The 21,314-nt window shown below is 36.6% G+C and overlaps 1 protein-coding gene across 1 annotated transcript in view; it reads left to right on the forward strand.

Annotated features, from left to right (window-relative positions):
* Positions 1-6,670, forward strand: part of PROS1 (protein S) — an 83,279-nt gene extending 76,609 nt beyond the window's left edge. Inside the window, exon 15 of the mRNA XM_074192262.1 lies at positions 6,255-6,670. Coding sequence (XP_074048363.1) covers positions 6,255-6,415 — 161 coding nt within the window. The 3' untranslated portion in view covers positions 6,416-6,670. The remainder of the gene's footprint in view (positions 1-6,254) is intronic.
* The last annotated feature ends 14,644 nt before the right edge of the window (positions 6,671-21,314 follow it).

Below are 21,314 nucleotides of genomic sequence, written 5' to 3' on the forward strand. Positions count from 1 at the left end.
TTTAATGTCATTAATAGATTTTTCAGTATACTTTTTTATTTTTTTAATGATTCCATGGAAACTAATCACATTTAAAAGTTTTGATTAAACTATACAAAAGGAACTTATTTTTTCTTCTTTGTAGGTGTGTTTCAATTGGTTTAGATTTTTTTTATTTAATACTTAATTATATTCTTTTGGGGTTGACCTGATACTTACAGAATGGAATTGAAACAGGTTAAAAATTAAGGTAGACTGAGGCACAATGTTCTAAGCATAATTAGTGAAGCACAAATTTACAAATAAATGGTATTTCAACTTTCCCACAGCAAAGCTGATACTCCAAATGGGGTGAGGGGGAGGGAGACAGACTTCTTTTATAGTTTTGGGGATCACAGAAAATAGGAAGGCTAGCATCATAGAAGAAAATATGCTTCAATGAAATTGGAAATGGAGACTAGAAACAACCCACTCCTTCCTTGGTATGACTTAAAAAACATTCATTGAGTCTAGTTGCATCTGCAAGGACTAAGTTAACAAACCAGACATCCTTGAAAGTTATCTTGGTGGTGTAAAGATACTAGGTCAGACTCCCTAGTGTTTACTTGTGTGCTTCAAAGGTAACAAATTTCCCTGACTGAAGATAAGAACAGTGATTAACAGGACTACTGAATTTCTAAGCTTAACTCCTTGAAGGACAGCTAAATTCTGAATTTAGTTCAGAGACAAAGAATTATGACTTAGTTTATAGGGCAAAATGAATTAACTGTAAGTAAGATCAATTAAAAAAGATAGAAACAGCCTGTTTATTTCAGTATCCATTTTGAATGCATGAAAACTAATTGTATTTCACAGTATTTGACTAAGTGAAATAAAAAGGATTTATTTTTTATTTTCCAAGATATACTATAATTTGTTTAGATGTAATTTAACATTAATATTTGGTAAGCTTATTAATGGATTTGCCTGATATAATATTAAGCATTTTTTTCTTTTGGCAAAAAACCCATAACTTTTGGATCATACATTTTGTAGTAGGAAGTATATTCCTTTATGTGTAAATAATTAAATGAAACAATTTCATTTGATATGATGAGGAATTTTAGAGAGGGTAGAGCATTTGTATAAGTTTTAATTTATCACCCAAATAGAGACTTACTTAACAATGAAATAATAAGAAATAAGTCATAAGATTCCATTGGATCATAGAAAAAAATTTTGTGAAACAAATTATTACGATGAAACAAAATACCAAAATTTCTGGAATGCAGCTAAAGTAGTACTCAGAAATATAATTCTATGAGTGTTTATTTAAGAAAATAGAAAAGGAAAAGATTAATGAACTCATTAAGCATTTTTCAAATTAGAAAACTAACAAAAATACAGAAGCAAAACCCTTTTATGTTATATTATATGGGTTCACTTTAAGGGTAGTAGTATAATGAAAAACTCTAGTTATTATAACATGGTGCTTCAAAAAAAGAATTGAACTGAGAGTCAGGAGACTAAGCACAAGTCATTTAACTTCCCCAGAACCTCAGCTTGCTCCTCCATAAAAATGGAAGTAATGCATATTATTTCACAGAATTGTATTATAAATTAAAGCACCATGTCACAGTGAAGTAATAATAGTATATACAAATTATAGTAAATATAATAAAAATAGCAAATAGTAGTAAACCTATGAAAGTAATAGTACTGTTATTAGTATTTAGACTTAGGATGTATTCATTTTAGAATGGTTTGAATTCTTAACCATAATCTTTGCAGAATAATTGCAGAAAAAACACTAAATTGCCCACTCCTTCAATCAATATTAAAACTACCAACACGCATGACAGCTTTCTCATTAATGTTAGATCTTTATGAGACTAATATGTATATTCATGGATTAACTAAGTGGCACAGTGAATAGAATGCTAGGTTTGGATTCATCTTCAGCCTCAGAAACTTAATATCTATGTGACCCTGGACAAGTTATTTAATCCTATTTGCCTCAGTTCCTCATCTATGAGCTGGAGAAGGAAATGGCAAATCACAAAAGTATCTTTGCCAAGAAAACCTCAAATGGGATAAAGAAGAGGGAGAGGTGACTGCACAACAACTATGCATTCATTGAGGGCAACACTAATGAGAAAGGAAGCAGGCAAACATTCCAGGCAATTTTCTCTAGTGAACCACTAATGTGATGAATAATCAGTCACAGCTGATAAAGAAGTAACAAAAATCTAAGATTCTGACATCAACATGACTGCAAAAATCAAGCTTGAAGGCTCTCCTAGAAGAGATTTCTTCAAAAACTAGAAGATTCTCAATCAGCTTTTCTTTCTTCCTAAACTTTCTCCTCTTCACTATTCTTGTATTTGGAACCTGGTCTCCTGTGTTAGTAAGGGCTATCTTTGTCTTCTCTCATTTTTTTCATCTGTCATAATCATTTATCAAATTTTTGATAAATATTTTTTGATAAAATATTTTGATAAATTTTGATAAATAAAATATCAACTATTTTTACTATATCTCATATCTCCTCTGTAATCTTCCAATAATGCTACCCTAATATTGGTCATTATCACAACCACTCCTCAGATTAGCAACCAATGTCTTCTTCCTCACCTCCACTCTTTCCTCCAAACCATCTTTGTACTTCTCACCAAAATCTTTCTTATGCATAAACTTAGTCATATTATATTGAGGAGGTGAGAGAGAGGAGGGATAGGGGAACAGGTAAGTGGCACATTGATTAGAATTTCAGAGCAAAACCTGAGTTCAAATCCAGTCTCAGACTAGCTGTGTGACCCTGGGTAAGTTATTTAACCCTACTTGTTCCAGTTTCATTATGTATAAAATGAACTGGAGAAAGAAATGTCAAACCACTCCAGTATCTTTGCCAAGAAAACTCCAAATAGGTTTACAGAGAGTCGGACAAGACTAATCAACTAAATAACAGCAAGTCAAGTCACTCCTTTACAAAATTCTTTTGTGGTTGCCTGCCTCAAAATTCTTTATTATTCGAAGTCCTTCGCAATCAGGAGCCATTTCACTTTTATAAGCTCATCTCATGTTCTATCCCTAGAACACTTTATCTTGCAATCAAAATATCTGCTTTTACTCACTTTCATTCGAGTTGAAAAGTAATCCAGAACCCTCTCAAAATTAATAATAGCTAAAATTTATCATTTGATATTCACAATGACCCTGGTAGGCAGGTGCTATTATGTTCATACCATTTTATAGATGAGGATACTGAGGCAAACAGAGACTAACTGACTTAAGAGTCACATAGCTATTAAGTGTCTGAGACTGAATTTGAACTCTGGTTTTCATAACGTCAAGTTTGGTGCTCTATTTGAAGAATCAGCCATCTACCAAATTATATTGTCTCTAGCATGGTCCTCCTTTCACCTGATCCAATTATTCTTCATGTTTTTATTTTCTCTAGGTCCCTTTCTATTTCCTTATGAAGCATATAAGAGGCTAATGTTGAAAACCACATGTGATAGCTTCATTCTCATTGATGGAAGGAGCAGTCTGTTAGAGAAACCTTAGCATATATTTTTCTTGTTGTTTTCCCCCCATCAGTTTGATGTCTTGACTTTATCCTTAGCAGTTCTTGGGCTACTCTGGCTGAACTAGGTCTCATGACAACCTTTCAATATTTTCACTCTACTACTTCTTGATATATTATGAAATAATATTGATCAAAATATTTAGCCATTTTCTATTTCAAGATTTTGGAAATTAATTTTATTATAAATTGGCATTGCCATTGGCTACCATCTCTCTCTCTGCTTAATAAGGAGATGAAATGTTTTCTGGTTGATTTAATTTCTAGACTATTGGTTTCTTCATTGTGACTTTTTTTTACTTTAACACTCATCCAATTAGGATTAAAACAAGATTGATGATAGTCAATCTCAGAGGCTATTTCTTTATCAAATTTTTGCATCAATAGATCGTTTAAATAGGTCAGCATGCATTGTTTTTATTAAATACTATACCTTTTCATTTATATTATTTATTTATATATAAAATTTATGTAACTGTGTTGTGCTATAATGTTAATGATATAAAAACAGCTGATTTCAAGATTGACTTTCGCATCAGAAACCATTTGCTTCCTACCTATTAACATATATTCAACTTCCTTTTTTGTAATGTTATTTAGTGCTCACCATATCAAATACTTCTTAAAACTGGGAGGGAGAGGGGCAGCTAGGTGGCACAATGGATGGAGTACTGGCCCTAGAGTCAGAAGGACCTGAATTCAAATCTGGATTCAGACACTTAATACTTTCTTAGCCATGTGACCTTGGGCAAGTCACTTAACCCTGTTGCCTTGCAAAAAACAAAAACAAAAAAAGCTGGGAAGGAGAACCAAAGGAATCTTGACATACTAGAATATTGAACTGAATATAAGTTCTACAAATATAAGAGGAGGACATGAATAGATCAAAATTGTTCAGAAAAAGTTCTAATGGTTTTAAAGCAAAATATTTGTCAAAGTGGGCTATGGTAGCCAATTTGTGACTGATTTTATCACAATTCATGAAGATCATCAACATCAATAATTTAGTCTTATAAAGCTGCCTGAGGCACAGAGAGAATAAAGTGATTTTCCTTTTGTTCACAAAGATAGTATGAGTCAGAGTCAGGGCTTGAATCCAGGTCTTTCTGACTTCATTTCTGGTCTCTTAACCATATGATTCATCCACCCTGATTTATAATTACAAAAAAAATATGAAGAACTACCTATATGAACTCCAGATTTTCTGTTCAACATCTAGTAATAACTCAAGCAGTGTTGGGTGAAAGAAATAAAGCAAATAGGAAATAGGAAATGTGAAGTACTGAATGCTTAGACTGGAGAACATTATACCCTATCCCTCTAATCTGAGCATTCTATCTGACTGTCTGACTGTCCACTGTGCCAGGAACACTCTCCCACCTCCATTCCAAGTATTGACCTCCCTAGCTTCTTTTATGTCCTAATTAAAATCCCACCTCCTTCAGGAAGTCTTCTCCATCCCTTCTTAATTCTAGTGCTTTCCTTCTGTTAATTTTTTCCAATTTGTCTTGTATGTAGCTTGCTTTGTATATATGTGTTTGCATGTTCTCTCCATTAAATTGTAAGTTCCCTGAGGGCTCCTTACTTCTTTTTGTATCTCTAGCAATTAGGTACCTAATAAATATTTGTTGATTGATTTTTTTGGTATGAGTCAGAATAACTATAACTGCATTTATATATACATGTCAGTATTAAAAATGATATGTAAGTGATATAAATTAACTATAAATAGTTTTAGGGACCTAAAGGTTAGAAGAGATGAAGATGACTCTGAAGTTCTTTGAAATACCCTCAATGATGTGTTGAGGGTTTAGAAATGAGAGGGTTTAGAAAGAAATAAATAGTAGCCATGTCCTTTCTTAATTAAGTCCAAGATATCCTTTAGATCAAGAAATATGATAGAAGAATGTGAAGCTTCTCCACTCTGTTGAACACATAGTGTTTGGAGTGTCAGAATTTGTAGCCACAGATAAGTTCATCTTAGAAATAGGGTATAGGAATATGAAGAGAAGCATTGTGTCAGGGTATCAAAAGAGAAAGTAGTTGGAGAGTATTTAAAAAAGGAAAAAGTGAACCCTGAGGGAGCCTTGAATATCCCCTAAATATTGCATTTTGCTAATGGTAACAGAAAAAAATGGAGAAGATAAAAGACTGAGAAAACACTCTTCAGATTAGCCCTGAGTTACTGCAGAATAGAATTGTTTGTCCTAAATAGGATGATAGATTCCCCACCCCTACCCCCACCATTTTTGTAACTGGATTCTTAAATGTGTGATTGGTCTGCAAGAAAAATGTAACTTCTGGCAACTTGGCAAATCTGTTTTTCCTCCCTCCCAATTGACCAATCATAAAAGGAGCAATGATTTTCAGGTATTTTAAAGACTTCCATATTTTGGTTTTCAAATTAAGAAAATTATTTCATTGACTGATTGCTTCCCTACTTTTAAAGACTTTTAATTGGTAGAGGAAAAAAATTTCCAGAGAAATACATACTGCTTTTCTATTCTGCTTCATTTTGTTAGATTATTCTGCTATGTGTGGATGATGGAGAAGATAATATTTATGTACTTAATGAATATATTTTATGCTGAATTGCTGATTCTTGAGGCTAAGAAATTGATTTGACAGTGGGAAGCTTAAATATTTTTACTAATGTGGAAAGTAAATAGGATCCTACAAGTCATAATGTTAAAATATTTTGTTTGTGCAGATGTTCCTGTCAATGCTACACTGGTGAATGCCTTTTACAATGGATGTATGGATGTGAAAATTAATGGTGAACAGCTGGATCTGGATGAAGCTGTCTTCAAACAGAGTGACATCAGATCTCATTCATGTCCAACTGTTTCAAAAAATTCAAACACTTTCTAAAACCCCTTTCTTCTACAAGATATGATTTTTTTTCCCTCTGTGTGACTCAAGTTTCAAAGAAAGCTGAAAAATATTACTTTCAATCAGCTGGGGAAAGGGGTTTCTCAAAATACTTTGGATAAGAGAAACACACTTTATAGGAAAAAACTACTTTTGTGATATAAATCACTTTTTAAAAAATTCTTATCTCTGTTTCTATTAAGTACTTAAGATAATAAAATGCAAAGAATTTTTTTAACTTTGATTTTTGCTAAATTTGATGGTGTCTGAGTTTTCTATTTGAAAAATTCAAATTTACTTTTTATTTTCATTAAATAGTTTTGTGTTGGGGTATTTGGATTTTCCACATGACAGGAGAAATGTGTTTCCTTTTTCATGTTATATAAAAAAAAATGAAATGAACAACAGTACTGAAACATGTTATTGATAATTTTCCCATTGTTAGCAAAATAGAATTTAGCTTATAAAATATGACAAGTCAATGAGGCAAGTTGTTGTTCAGTCATTTAAATCATGTCCAACTTTTCATGACCCCATTTGGGGTTTTCTTGGCAGAGATACTGGAGTGGTTTGCAATTTCCTTCTCCAGTTGATTTTATTGATGAGAAACTTGACATAGAGGAAATGTTTAAGAGAAATATGTTTTATAATGTCTTACTTCTGTACTGATCACGTACCTTACATTAACACTTACACCTCCCCTCTCCCATCCTATTGTACAAGTTATGAGATAAGGTCAATGAACTTTTGTAAAGTACCTTGCCCCTAGAAACAAAAAAGTGCCTATCTATAAAACAATGAATCCTTGCCTTGGCCTGAAAAGATTCAATCTTTGACCTATCTCTCCTCATCTATCTATCCCTACTACCTCATCCTTACTCTCTAATTTACTGTCCATATCAACATATACCTCATCTTCCTGCATCTTTAAAAGTTCACCCAACTCCTCTATTGAGTTGCTCGTCTTTCTTTGGGAAGTCAGCCTACTCTGGGGGAGTGTGATTTCCTCTCTAGCCCCTATACTTTTTCTTTCTGCTTATCCTGTCATGGATCTCTCTCCTTTAGCTTCTACTTACTTAAGCAATACTTAAATAAACCTTTTTATCCCTAAACTTTCTCCTGGGTCAGAATCAGTCTTTTATATGAATTCTTTCATGTTCTGCCTGAACCTTTAGCCATCTACATATTCCCCTGGCGTCAAACTGAGCAAACAGGGTGAAGTGACATTTGCTCAAGGTCGCATAGCAAGTAAATATCTAAGACTAGATTTGAACATAAAAAGATGAATCTTCCTGACTCCAGGGCAAGACTTTTTCCCTGCACCACCTAGCTGCAAAACCTGTTACCAAAATCTCCCCCATTATGACCCCCCAAACTTCTACCTTAATTTTTCTAGCCTGACATAGAAACTGCTGGGTCATGCAAAATTACTCCCAAAAGACTAGATTATGAATAAATCTACCAAGATTTAGTAAATGTGGAAACACAGTAAACTGTACCTTGATAGGTTACTAATGGGAGGGATATTAATTACTGGTATCTTGGCTATAACAATAGTATAAAAATGTCATGCTAGTTAAATTAATTCACAGAATTAGTGCTCTAACAATCAAACTACCAAGAGGATATTTTATTTGAACTAAACAAAATCACAAATGTATTCATTCCCAAAAACAAAAGTCTAGAGTCTCAATAATGGAAAAATTCAAAATCAAGGGTATGTAACATTTCTGGACCTCAAATTATACTGAATAATAATAATCATCCAAGCTGTTTGGTTTTGGTTTAAAAAAATAAATCAGAACAGGCAAGAAACAATTGACCTCAACAGTTTTGTTTTTTGACAAACTTCAAACTATAACTTACTTGGGTATGATCTCCTTATTTGCAAGAGCTTTTAGGAAAAATTGAAAAGGAGTTTTACAGAAAATAGACTTATATTAATAGCTTACACTGTATGCCACAATAAGTTCCAAATGTTTATACAAACTAAATATAAAAAGGTCACATAAAAACCCAAAGGATACTAGAAGATGGTGCCTTTCATAACTAAGACAAGTAGAAGAATTCCTAATCAAAAAATAACAGATCATAAAAGAGAAAATAAAGAATTTTGAGCACATAAAATACAAGCTCTTGGAAAATATAATGCAATTAAATAAGAAGAGAAATTGTCACATAGGGAGAAATGACATTAAATATTGTTAATAAAAGTCTGATATATATATATGTGTATGTATATATATACATGTATATATTTACACACACACACACATATATATACAAATTTTATATATAAAAAATTATTGTAAAACACAAAATATATAAAACCAAAGTGTTTTCCTACTGGATTAGTGGTTGAAGGATAAACAATTTTCAAAAGAATATTGCAAACTCTCAGGAACTATATGAAAGACTGCTCCAAATCACCAATAAAAATGTAAATCAAAACAACCAAGATCAGAAACTCATATCCAGCAAATATGCAAATGATTTAAAGAAAAAATCATTGGTGGAAAAAAGTATATTAATAACACTGCTGATAGAGATATAAATTGCTTCAATTATTTTGGAAAAAAACTTGGAATCATAAAAGAAAATTACTAAATTCTTTAAACAAGAATCCCACTATTATATACACACACACACACACACACACACTCCCAAGCAGGTATAGTAAGGAAGGTTCTATATATTCTATAACATATTTATTGATGTAATTTTTACATATATTGTTCTATAGTGACTGCACTTGTAATTTTCCAAACTCATTATTTTACTTTGTATCAGTTTGTGTAAGCTTTACTGTATTTCTCTATATTTAGTAATTTTATCCTTTTCTATAAAATGATTCTATTATGCATTCATGTACCATAATTTCTTTGTTGCCAATTGTTGGAAATCTACTCTTTCCAACTTAATGAAAATTGCTACTCTAAATAATATTGATATAAGAAGAAGCTTCCTTTGTTTTTAAGGTTTTTGCAAGGCAATAGGGTTAAGTGGCTTGCCCAAGGCCACACAGCTAGGTAATTATTAAGTATCTGAGGCTGTATTTGAACTCAGGTAATCCTGACTCCAGGGCCAGTGCTCTATCCACTGCCCACCTAGCTGCCCCTAGAATCTTCCTTTTTGTCAGTGATTTTCTTGAAGTATATATCTAGCAGTGAAATATCTGGATCAAAATTTATAGACATTTTGATCACTTTATTTCCATAATTCTCAATTGCTTTCCAGTTTTGTTCTGTTTTGTTTTTTAATCAGCATACCACACCAACAAAAAATTGTGTGGTGGTCTTTCTACAGACCCTTCAAAGTTGACCATTCCTTTGTTTTGTCGACTTTGTCAATTTGCTGGGGATGACATGAAACCTTAGTTAATTTGAATAACATTTCTCATATTAGTGATGTACTACATTATTTTATTATAGTTTTAAATAATTTAAAATTCTTTGGAGAATTTTTAAATTATTTTGATAACTTCTCTATTAGACAATGGCTTTTGGTTTTCTATACTTCTCTTAGTTATCTCTATATATTGAATAACACATCTTTATCAGAGATAATTGATAACAATTTTTCCGAATTGATGATTTCCCTTCTTATGCTTTACTTTGGTTGGTGCAAAAATGTTGCAGTTTCATGTAATCAAAAATGATCTGTTTTGTATTTTGTAATTGCATCAGTTCCTTTTTTATTGAGTTGATCCTCTACTTGTAATTGTGAGTCACCTGCTTTTCATCTAATATTTTTATATTGTCTTCACTCTTATACAGGTAACATATCCATTTCAAATATATTGTAGAATATAGTGTAAGATCCTGATATATACCTGAAACCTGCCAGATTCCAGTTTTTAAGAAGTTATTTTCAAAAATTAGGTATTTCCTTTAGTCTTTCATTTTAAATAATTTAATATTTAAATAATAGATTTAATGTTTTCTCTATGTTCTCCTTTTTTTTTTTAGATTTTTTCCAAGGCATTGGGGTTAAGTGGCTTGCCCAAGGCCACACAGCTAGGTAATTATTAAGTGTCTGAGGTCACATTTGAACTCAGGTCCTCCAGACTCCAGGGCCGGTGCTCTATCCACTGCGCCACCTAGCCACCCAAAAAAAGAGCAGCAACTTAATGTTTTCTCTATGATCGCCTTATAATTGAATTGGGCTTTTTAATCCAGTCTTTTACTCTCTGGATCTTATTGGACAGTTTAGTAAATTTATATTTTAGCATTACTCTTTTTTTTTTAGGTTTTTACAAGGCAAATGGGGTTAAAGTGGCTTGCCCAAGGCCACACAGCTGGTAATTATTAAGTGTCTGAGACTGGATTTGAACCCAGGTACTCCTGACTTTAGGGCCAATGCTTTATCCACTGCGCCACCTAGCCACCCCAGTATTATTCTTTTTAGACTTGCTTTTCCTTAGTCCTTCATTTTGAAGGGAATACAAATTTTCTTATTCCTATTATTAATTCAAACATAATAAAAGCACCTCCTCCTGACTAATTTTTCCCTGTTTTTTTCTGAAATACCTTCCTGAAGATCTTAGTGATCAGAATGCCTCTTGAAATCCTTATTGAATCAGTAAATACAATGAATTTAGGATTTTTAAAATTAACAATGTCTTGATGCTTGAAGACCTCCTTGAAATATATATTTCTTTGTAATATTTCAGTTCATTTGTTTCCCAATGTCTATATATATATTTGGTTTTTATAGAGAATGCTCAGTTTTTCTGGACAGATAATATTGGTCTCAAGGCTCATACATTTAATTTGAAAATGTTTTATTCCAGTTTCTGTGATTCTTCCATATTTCCTTTGAAAATTCTAGGGGCATTTTAATTATTCTTCTTTAGTAAGTGATGTTTACATTTTTCACGAAAACCTGAAGTATTTTTTGTTTATGATTATAATTCGAGATTTTAACTAGTAGGTGCCTAGGTGCTTTAAATCTCATTCTTTTTGATTTGTCTTGACTATTTGTTTGTTTTGCCAATTATAGGATGCTTCCTTAGAAAATATCTTGAAATATGGTGCCAGCATATTTTCTAAATTTATTTATTTATTTTTTTATTCTCATTTTGTACAAATGTTTTTTTTTACATTAATAAAATATTCTTGTTTACAAATAAACAAAATACCCCTCCTCCTCCCCCATGAATATAGATAGACTTGTTTGGGTGAAAAAAATAAAGGGGAGAGGAAAAAATTAAAATAAAAAATAATAATAGTAATAATTGTAGGCATGGCCAGGTGGCGCAATGGACGAAGCACCAGCCCTGGAGCCACAAGCACCCGAGTCCACATCCAGCCTCGTAAACCCTACAATCACCCAGCCATATGACATGCAAGCTACCCGATCCCCACTGCCCTGCAAAAACCCCCCCAAAAAAAGAAAGGAAAAAAAGACCCAAAATAAAATAAAATAGTAATAATAGTAGGGATGGCTGGATGACAGACAGAGCATTGGCCCTTGAGCCAGGAGCACCTAGGTCCAAATCCGGCCCCAGACACCCAAAGATCACCCCGCTATGTGGCCCCAGGCAGGCCATCCAGCCCTACTTGCCCTGCACCCTCCCCCAAATAATCATAACAAAAAATGTGCTTGAGTCTTTGTTCCAACACCAACAACTCTGTCATGTCTGGATCTCATTCTTTATGATAAGTCCATCACAAAAGTTATTTCCAAATTTTTCCACCATTGCCATTGCTGATTGCAGCTCCCTCCTTTCTTATTTCTCCACTACCATGTACTCTATTTTCTCTCTCCTTTCACTATGACTCTGCTGTAGGGTAGCTGAGTGGCACAGCAGACAGATCCCTGGTCCCGGGGCCAAGAAGCCCTGAGCCCCCATACCACCCCTTAGGCCCAAAATCCACCTGGCCCTGTGGTCCTGAGCAGGCCTTCCATTCCCAGCCCCTTGCAAGAAATAAGAAAGAAACTGTATTATATCTGGCCACTCTCCCCCCATGGTCCATCCTCTCCTCCTTTATTCACATCCCCACCCCTTCCCCCTGCTCCCCCCTCCTTCTTACTCCAGATGTCTATACCCCATTGAGTATATTTGCTGTTTCCTCTCCTAGCCATCTCTGATGAGAGCAAAGTTTCCCTCATTCCCCCTTGCCTCCCCCCTTCCATATCATTGCAATAGCTCATTGTAATAAAAAAAAACCTTATGTGAAATATCTTGGACTATTCCTCCTCTCCTTTTTCTTTTTCCCATTCCATTTCCCTCTTTTTTCTATTGACTCCATTTTTACACCATATTTTATCTTCGAATTCAGCTTTCTCCTGTGCTTCAACTATAAAAGCTCTCTCTACCTGCTCTATTAACTGAGAAGGTTCATATGAGTATTATCAGTGTCATTTTTCTATGCAGGAATACATGCAGTTCATCCTCATTAAGTCCCTCATATTTCCCCCCTCTCCTCCAATCTCCATGCTTCACCTGAGTCCTGTATCTGAAGATCAAACCTTCTGTTTAGCTCTGGCCATTCCAAAAGGACCTTTGAAATTCCCCTGGTTCATTGAAAGTCCATCTTTTTCCCTGGAAGAGGACATTCAGCCTTGCTGGGTAGTTCATTCTTGGCTGCATTCTAAGCTCTCTTGCCTTCCGGTATATTGTATTCCAAGCCCTACGAACTTCCAATGTAGCTGCTGCTAAGTCCTGTGTGATCCTGACTGCAGCTCCACAATATTTGAATTGTGTCCTTCTGGCTGCTTGTAATATTTTCTCTTTGACTTGGGAGTTCTGGAACTTGGCTATAATATTCCTAGGGGTTGGTTTTTTGGGATCTCTTTCTCTGGGGGATCGGTGGATTCTCTCCATTTCTATTTTGCCCTCTGCTTCTAGAATATCAGGGCAATTTTCCTGTAGTAATTCTTTGAAAATGATGTCAAGGCTCTTTTCCTGATCATGACTTTCAGGTATTCCAGTAATTTTTAAATTATCTTTCCTAAGTCTGTTTTCCATATCAGTTATTTTTTCAATGAGATATTTCACATTTTCTTCTAATTTTTCATTTTTTTGGTTTTGAAGTATTGATTCCTGATTTCTGTTAAATTCATCAATCTCCCTGAATTCTATTCTTTGTCTGAAGGATTTGTTCTCCTCAGAGTTTTCTTATCTCTTTTTCCATCTGGCCAATTTTGCTTTTTAAAGCATTCTTCTCCTCAATAACTTTTTGAACTGTTCTATCCATTTGACCTAAGCTGGTTTTTAGCATGCTATTTTCTTCAGCATTTTTTTGGATTTCCTTGACTAAGCTGCTGACTTCATTTTCATGTTTTTCCTGCATATCTCTCTCCTTTCTTTTCCCAGTTTTTCTTTCAACTCCCTCATTTGATTTTCAAAGTCTTTTTTGAGCTCTATCATAGCCTGAGCCCAATTTCTGTTTTTCTTGGAGTCTTTAGATGCAGGAGCTTGTGCTTCCTCATCTTCAGACTGAGTATTTTGATCCTTCTTGGGCTCATTTGCAAAATATTTCTCAATAGTCTTCTTTTTGTTTCTCTGCTTGCTCATTTTCCCAGCCTGGGCCTGGTTTGGGGTGTTTCTTGAGGTTTTGGGACACTCCCACAAGGGTCTCAGTGTGTGAGGTTCTGTCCTCCCTCCTGGTCTGTGAATGACCATAAGTGCCCCCCTCTGCCAAGGGGCTGATGTGGGGGGGGGGGGGGGCTGCTGTTCTATGGGGGGGCCTAGACTGCGATCAGGGTCTGAATGTGGTCAGAGCCCCAGAGTCCTGTTTCAGGGGCAGAGGACAGAGCTAGGCAATCTCTCTCTCTCTTCACTCCCCTCCCTCAGCTCAATGAGCTCATGCCCTGGGGGCTCCTGCTTACCAGCTCCGCCTGCTTCTGTTTCCTGGATCAGAGCTGGGGAAAGACAATGCAGCTTGCTGTGTACCCTGAGGGCTGGGCTCCAAGAGCTGGCTCTGGCAGAGATCCCCTGCTGTTCCCCCACTTTGTGCTCAGTGCTCCTCGGGGTGCAGCTCAGAAGACTACCCCGCTGCTGCGAGCTGCGGCCCCCAGCGCCCTGGGGCTGCCTCCAGGAGGCTGAGGTTCTTTGGCTCTGGTGGGCCACCCCTCTGGCAGGCCGCCTCTCTGACCCCGGGGAGCAGAGCCTTTCTGCTCTTTTCCAGGTTACCTTGAGTAGGAGAACTGCCTCACTGGGTCCCTTTGTGGGTTCTGTCTCTTGAAAGTTTAGTTAGAGTCCTTAGCTGATGAATCTTATCAGAGAGCTCCTAAGACTGGATCCCTTCTTGGCTCCGCCCCCGCCAGCATATTTTCATTATAATTTCCCTTGTAGGTCAGTAATTTTGCCATCTGAAAGTCAGTTGGGTCTGTTTTTTCCCAACAGTTTAGAAAGTCACTGCATTGTTTGAGCTTGTATTGCCAAATGGTCTGCATCGCAGTTTTTTGCCACTGTTGCTATGGATTTTTGAAATTTTCTTTGTATTTTCTGTAATGATAATAGGTTCATCGTTTTGTTTCATTTTTAAATCTTTTTATCCCCCCATACAAAACTAAAACAAACCACAAAGATTTCCCTTTCTTCTAACTTTCCTATTTTTTATTTTTTTTAAGATGGAAGACAACTCAAAAGACATCTATTCCCACTGAGGCAATTGAGAGAAGTAATATATATATCAGAAACATGATTTGAAGCCAATTTTTCTGATTTTTTTTCACTGTATCTCACTAATTCCACAACTATTCAGTCACTGAGATTGAAAACTTTTTCTTCTGATTATGGAAGGTATCTAGTTTCATAGACTCTTTATTCCTTTTCCTTTTCATTTCATTTGCCTTACTATAGGCCAAATACTATCATTTATCTTTATTAATACAGCATCATCTTATTAGATCTTTCCATCCTTACTTTCTCTCTACAAAGTCTATTCTATGAGTTCTGTATTCTATAATATTTCATATTCCTCAAGGCTTTGATCAGTTTATCATTGTCAGTTTATAGTTAGATCATTTCCTGGATTTTCTAATGCATTCATTTTGAGTTTAAGGCAATTTATTTGTAGAGAAATACAAGGCTAATGCTGATAAGTGGTTAATAAGGACTCTCCAGAAAAAAAAAAAATGTACTTCACACACAGTTTAATCTTCATTGCTGACATTTTCTTAAGTATCAAAATTAACAAAACAATCAAACCATCATTACTGATTTCTGAGGTGCAAATGTTCACACTGAAAATTTCTGAGGTGGCTTCTTTGACCTTCCAGTCTCCTGCTGAACCCTGGGCAGCTAGATTGGCCAAATTCAATTAGCAATCCACATGGTCTTCTCTTAAAACTCTTTCCAACTTTTCTATCCCTTTCTCAATATGTTGTTACTTTCTTTACTAAATCTCTATTTTCTTTCCAAAACCTGCATTCCTGAGTCCGAGTTGTGATTCTTCGAGGGGCAGAACTGAACCCAAGAAACAAATCAGCTGTTACATTTTGACAACCACAAAGGGATTCTCTCTGCCCAGACTGGAAAGCTAGATTGAGACCCACTGGTGAGCTCCATAGATGAGAAGCAAAGCCCTTTGTAAATACTAGAATTTTAGAAAAGTAGGAATTTCTCCTTCCTGGAGATTAGCATGGACCTAGCTTCCCAGGTGCTAATCTTGTTTTGGCTCCCTTAAAAGTGGTCATGCTGGATGTTGTTGAAGTCAAGAGAGACCACAGAGAGGCAATCTGAGTTTGGTTTATCCCATTGTGTAGAGTGGGTCATTAGGAAGGACATTTAGTTGTAAATAGGACTGTTGTGTCTCCCCTTATCTAGAAGTTAAGAGAATTAAAGCATGAGAAAGGTTTACTCTGTACCAAAGGGATCTCCTTTGGGTCAGGAGCTATCTCATTGGAAGGAATTAGATTTGCAAGTTTTAAAAAAGAAATCTCATTAAGTTTTGCACACAGGATTGGCCTAGCTACCATCTAAAAGGATATGAAAACTGGCCAAATCATGCCACTCTGCAATATGAAATCATTATAGAATTAGACAAATTTTGTAGGACAGGGAGAATTACAGAAGCTAGCTATGTTCAAGCTTTTATGGCATTAGCAAGCTGCCAAGAACTTACAAAAAAGGAAAAGTATTTGGTGACAAAATCCCCAATAACTGAGGGAAACTTAGAGATAGATATAATTGATGATGTAATGTTATACATGCCCCCAAATTCAGCAGTTTCCCCCAATTCCAGCTGCACCTCCAACTCCAGTAGTTTCCCTAGCTCTGCCAGAACCCAGTGCAGTTCTACTGGCTTGGAAACTTTAACCCATCCCCCAACTCCTAGGCCTTCAAATCCAGGTCCCTTAAACACCCTAGCATCAAAATCTAGTGTTCCGCAGACTGAAGCACTATTATTATTATTATTATTATTATTATTATTATTATTATTATTATTATTATTATTATTATTATTAGGTATCTAGGGCAAATGGGGTTGGGGTGGCTTGCCTGGGGTCACACAGCTGGGTGATTGTTGGGTGTCTGGGGCTGGATTTGGGCTCGGGTGCTATTGGCTCCAGGGCCAGTATTCCGTCCACTGCACCTATTATTATTATTAATTTTAATTTTTTTCTCTTTATCGCTCATGTGGGTGTATATTTTTGGGGGGGAGGGATATTATGTTTATTCTTAAACAAGAATATTTTAATAATGTATAAAAATCTCATTTGTACAAAAATAAGAATAAATAAAATTTTAAAAAAATTTAGTGTTCCTTACAATCCAGCCAGAGAAGGTTTAGCTGAAGCCCTGGGAACTCCCCCCTCCCTATGCTTCTTCTTGGAGAGGAAGAAGCCAAAACCTCTCCAAAAGGAAGCTTGCCTCTAGGCATGAAGCTGAATTTAAAAGGTTTAAATTTTGAAGAGCCCTTCTCTTACTAGGAGAGGGACTGCTTATCTCTTACCTCCTCCTCCCATGCCTCTGGTGAACTCTGTTTCCTAGCAAACACAAACCCCCTTATCCTGGGTTCTTTTACTCTCTCTCCAACCCCTCCCACTCCCCCATCCCTCCTTCACCTTTCCCTCACTTCCCTTAACCCACCTGAGCCTCTGACCCCTCCATTTGACTTCCCTTCACTAAATAACCCAGCTACTCCAAACCATTGAGAAATTCTTGTTCGACTGTGCCCTTTAAGGGAAATTTTAGATGCTCAGGGAAGGATAACTCGAGTCCATGTTCCCTTTTCAATGATGGATTTGAGTCAGATAAAAGGGAAATTAGGGCTTTATTCGGAGGATGCTCAGAAGTTTGCTGAGGAGTTCAGAAAGATTTTCCTTCAGTATGAACTATCTTGGGGAGATGAAAATATTATCCTTTCCACTTGCTGCACAGATGAAGAGAAACAGAGAATTTGGAACTTAGCTCAAAGGGAGGCAGACTCTTATTGCAGAGACAAGGGCAAGAGAGCTGGACAGGTTTCCCCCGGGCCATAGCAATTCCAGCAGCTGATGGAATTTTCAAACCAATAGGGACAGAGAAAAGAGAGATCATATATTTTGTTTGGCAGAAAGAATGAAAAAAGGAATAAAAAAATCAGTATATTATGACAGATTGGAGGAGATAACTCAGTTCTGCGGAGAATCCAGCTCTTTTTCACCCTAGACTTGTGGAGGCAATGAAGAAATATACTAATTTAGATCCTACTTCTTTTGAGGGGAGCCTTATCTTAGGGGGCATGCATTTTATCAGTCAGCCTGTACGAGATATATTTAAGAAAATTAAGAAAGTTGACTTGGGTTCCCAGACACCTATGGTCAAATTGCTGGAGGTGGTGTTTGATGTGTTCATTCACAGAGATACATGTCTAGCAGAAGAGAGGTCTCTTTGTGCCAAAGAGAAGAAAGAATTGTTGGCAGATGCCAACAAAGAACAAACTGCCCAGATCTTGGTTGCCCTGACACATGACTTGGGTCCAGCTGGGGATAGGTCCCCTGGGGTATGATCCATTTTTTTTTAATTAAAGATTTTATTTATTTTGAGTTTTACAATTTTTTCCCCCAATCTCACTTCCCTCCTCCCAAAGCAATTTGTCAGTCTTTGCATTGTTTCCATGTTGTACATTGATCCAAATTGAGTGTGATGAGAAAAATCATAGTATGATCTGTTTTCATTGTAATGGCATAGGTCATAGCTTCTGGGAATGTCCCTCTAGACACATCCCAAAGAAGTTTCATGGTTCTTGCCAATGTTGCCATGGAAGGGGTCATTGGCCATGTGAGTCCCCCTCTGGGAACCCCCCTGGAGGGCAGTCTCACTTCTCTGGTCCCAACCAAAGGCAATCAACATTGGAGATGTGACCATTCCCAGAATGAATGGGGAGATGCAGAGGCCTCAACTCAGTGCCCAGTGCCTCCCTGAGAAAGAATTAACTAGAAGCCAGATTTAACCTAGACTCCTCCATTTCTATCACCATAGCTAAACCCAGAGTCATACTAGATGTTGGAGGTAAGCTAATTAGCTTCCTTATTGACACTGGGGCTACCTATTCCATTTTGCTTGACCATTCCCGTGAGCTTCTGCCCTCTAAATGTAAAGCCATGGGCATTGAAGGGAAACAGAAAATGTTTACAGACAGGACTTCTTCCCTGTCAGTTTGAAGCTCTATTGTTTGAACACATCTTCCTAGTAATCCCCTCCTGCTCTGCTCCCTTATTGGGAAGGGATTTGATTGTAAAGCTGGGAACTCAATTCTCTCTCTCATTAAGCCTCCCATTCCATGTTGTCCTCTATTAGAAAGGAAGTCTGGGAAGAGGTAGATCCTGAGGTCTGGAATGTAATTGTACCAGGAAGGACAACCCACACCACTCCACTCCAGTGTCAATCTGCCTTAAAGACCCTAATTCTTTCCCTCAAAGGCCTCAATATCCTGAGGGATATTGAGATAATTGAGATATCCTGAGATAAAGGAGGGATTATAGACTCAAATTTACTAATTTCTACAATATGGCCTTCTAGTGCTCTGTCATTCTCCTTATAATAGTCTAATATTTGAAATTAAGAAGTCTAATGGAGAATTTTGCTTTATATAAGATTTGAGAGTTATAAATGAAGCAGTAATCCCATTACACCCCATTGTTCTAAATCCTTACACAATTTTCACTCAAATACCAGGGAATACTCAGTGGTTTTCTACCTTGAATCTTAAAGATGCATTCTTTTTTATCCCCTTTCATAAAGAGTCCCAAAATATTTTTGCTTTTGAGTGGACAGCTCCTGGGAGATTCCCTTTACAGCAACTGATGTGGACTGTAGTCCCACAAGGATTCAGGGACAGTCCTCATCTTTTTGGTCAAGCATTAGGAAAAGATCTAAGAGACTTAAAGATAGATAACAGCACCATAATCCAGTATGTTGATGATATTTTGATTTCTAGTCCAACTCAAGAATCTGCTTTGAAAGCTGCTTCCCAAACTCTAAATTTCCTAGGATCAAGAGGATATAGAATGCCAATGAACAAAGTTCAAATAGCCTCTCAAATCATTAAATACCTGGGCCATGAGCTCACCCCAAACTTTCGTTCTCTCAAGGCAGAGAGAAAACAAGCAATTCTATCCATCCCTCCCCTAGTCACTAAGAAGCAGCTATGTGCTTTTTTTTGGATATCTGGATTTTGTAGACTGGATACCAGATTTTAGGGGAATAGCTAAGCCTCTTTATAATGCAATAGAGGGCCTGACAATCTACTTTTAGATTGGGGTCCAGATCAAGAAAAAGCTTTTGAGACCTTAAAATGTAAACTGACCTCTTCTCCAGCATTAGAATCACCAAACCTAGATAAGCCCTTCACTTTGTACTTAGATGAGAGGAGAGGTCAGGCCTTAGGAGTCACACACACACACACACACACACACACACACAGAGAGAGAGAGAGAGAGAGAGAGAGAGAGAGAGAGAGAGACAATGGGCCCAGATTTGAGACCTGTGGCTTATTTCTCAAAGCATATGTATGATAGATCAGGTAGCTCTGGGATGGCCAGCATGTCTTCCAGCAGTTGCAGTCACAGCCCTTCTGATAGAAGAGGCTACCAAACTCTCTCTAGGCCAATCTCTGGAGGTCTTTACACCCCACAGAGTCCAGAATACGTTGGAAGCAAAAAGCCATCATTGGCTCTCAGGTGGTAGGCTCACTAAATACCAGGCCCTTCTATTAGACACACCTGATCTATCTCCCAGGGTCTGTCACAGCCTTAATCTGACAACTCTGCTTCCCAAAAATCTATCAGCTGCTTGCTTAATTCATGACTGTGAGGAGACCTTACATCAGTGTATTCCAGTCGACCTGATTTAAAGGACATCCCCCTTACTAACTCAGAAGAGGAATGGTATACAGATGGGTCAAGTTTTATTTTAAAGAAAGAGAGAAAATCAGAATATGCAGTTGTCAACCTTAAAGATACTATAGAAACTACACCTCTCCCACCTGGGACTTCTGCTCAGAAAACTGAGTTGATTGCACTCACTAGAGCTCTAGAATTAGGGAAAGGCAAAAGAATAAACATTTTTACTGATTCAAAGTATGCCTTTCTAATCTTACATGTACATGCAGCTATTTAGAAAGAGAGGGGTTATCTCACAGTAAAAAAAAACAAAACAAAACTCCCCTATTAAGAACAGTCAGGAAATCCTAAATCTTCTATAAGCTGTTCAAAAACATCAAGAGGTAGCAGTCATATTTTGCAAAGGTCATCAGACAGGTGACTCAGATATAATTGTGGGGAATTGCCTGGCTGATGCAGCAGCCAAGTGAGTAGCCTGTCAGCCTATGACATTGGCTCCTTTAATTCCGCAGTTACCTGAATCCTTCTCCCCATTCTATAGCCCTTAGGAACAAGCTTTCGCCAAGGCAGGGGTTATACTCTCTCCCCTTCTGGGTGGTATCAAGTACCCTCACACCAA

The sequence above is a fragment of the Macrotis lagotis genome, chromosome 6 (genome assembly GCF_037893015.1).
Source record: "Macrotis lagotis isolate mMagLag1 chromosome 6, bilby.v1.9.chrom.fasta, whole genome shotgun sequence".
NCBI lineage: Eukaryota > Metazoa > Chordata > Mammalia > Peramelemorphia > Peramelidae > Macrotis > Macrotis lagotis.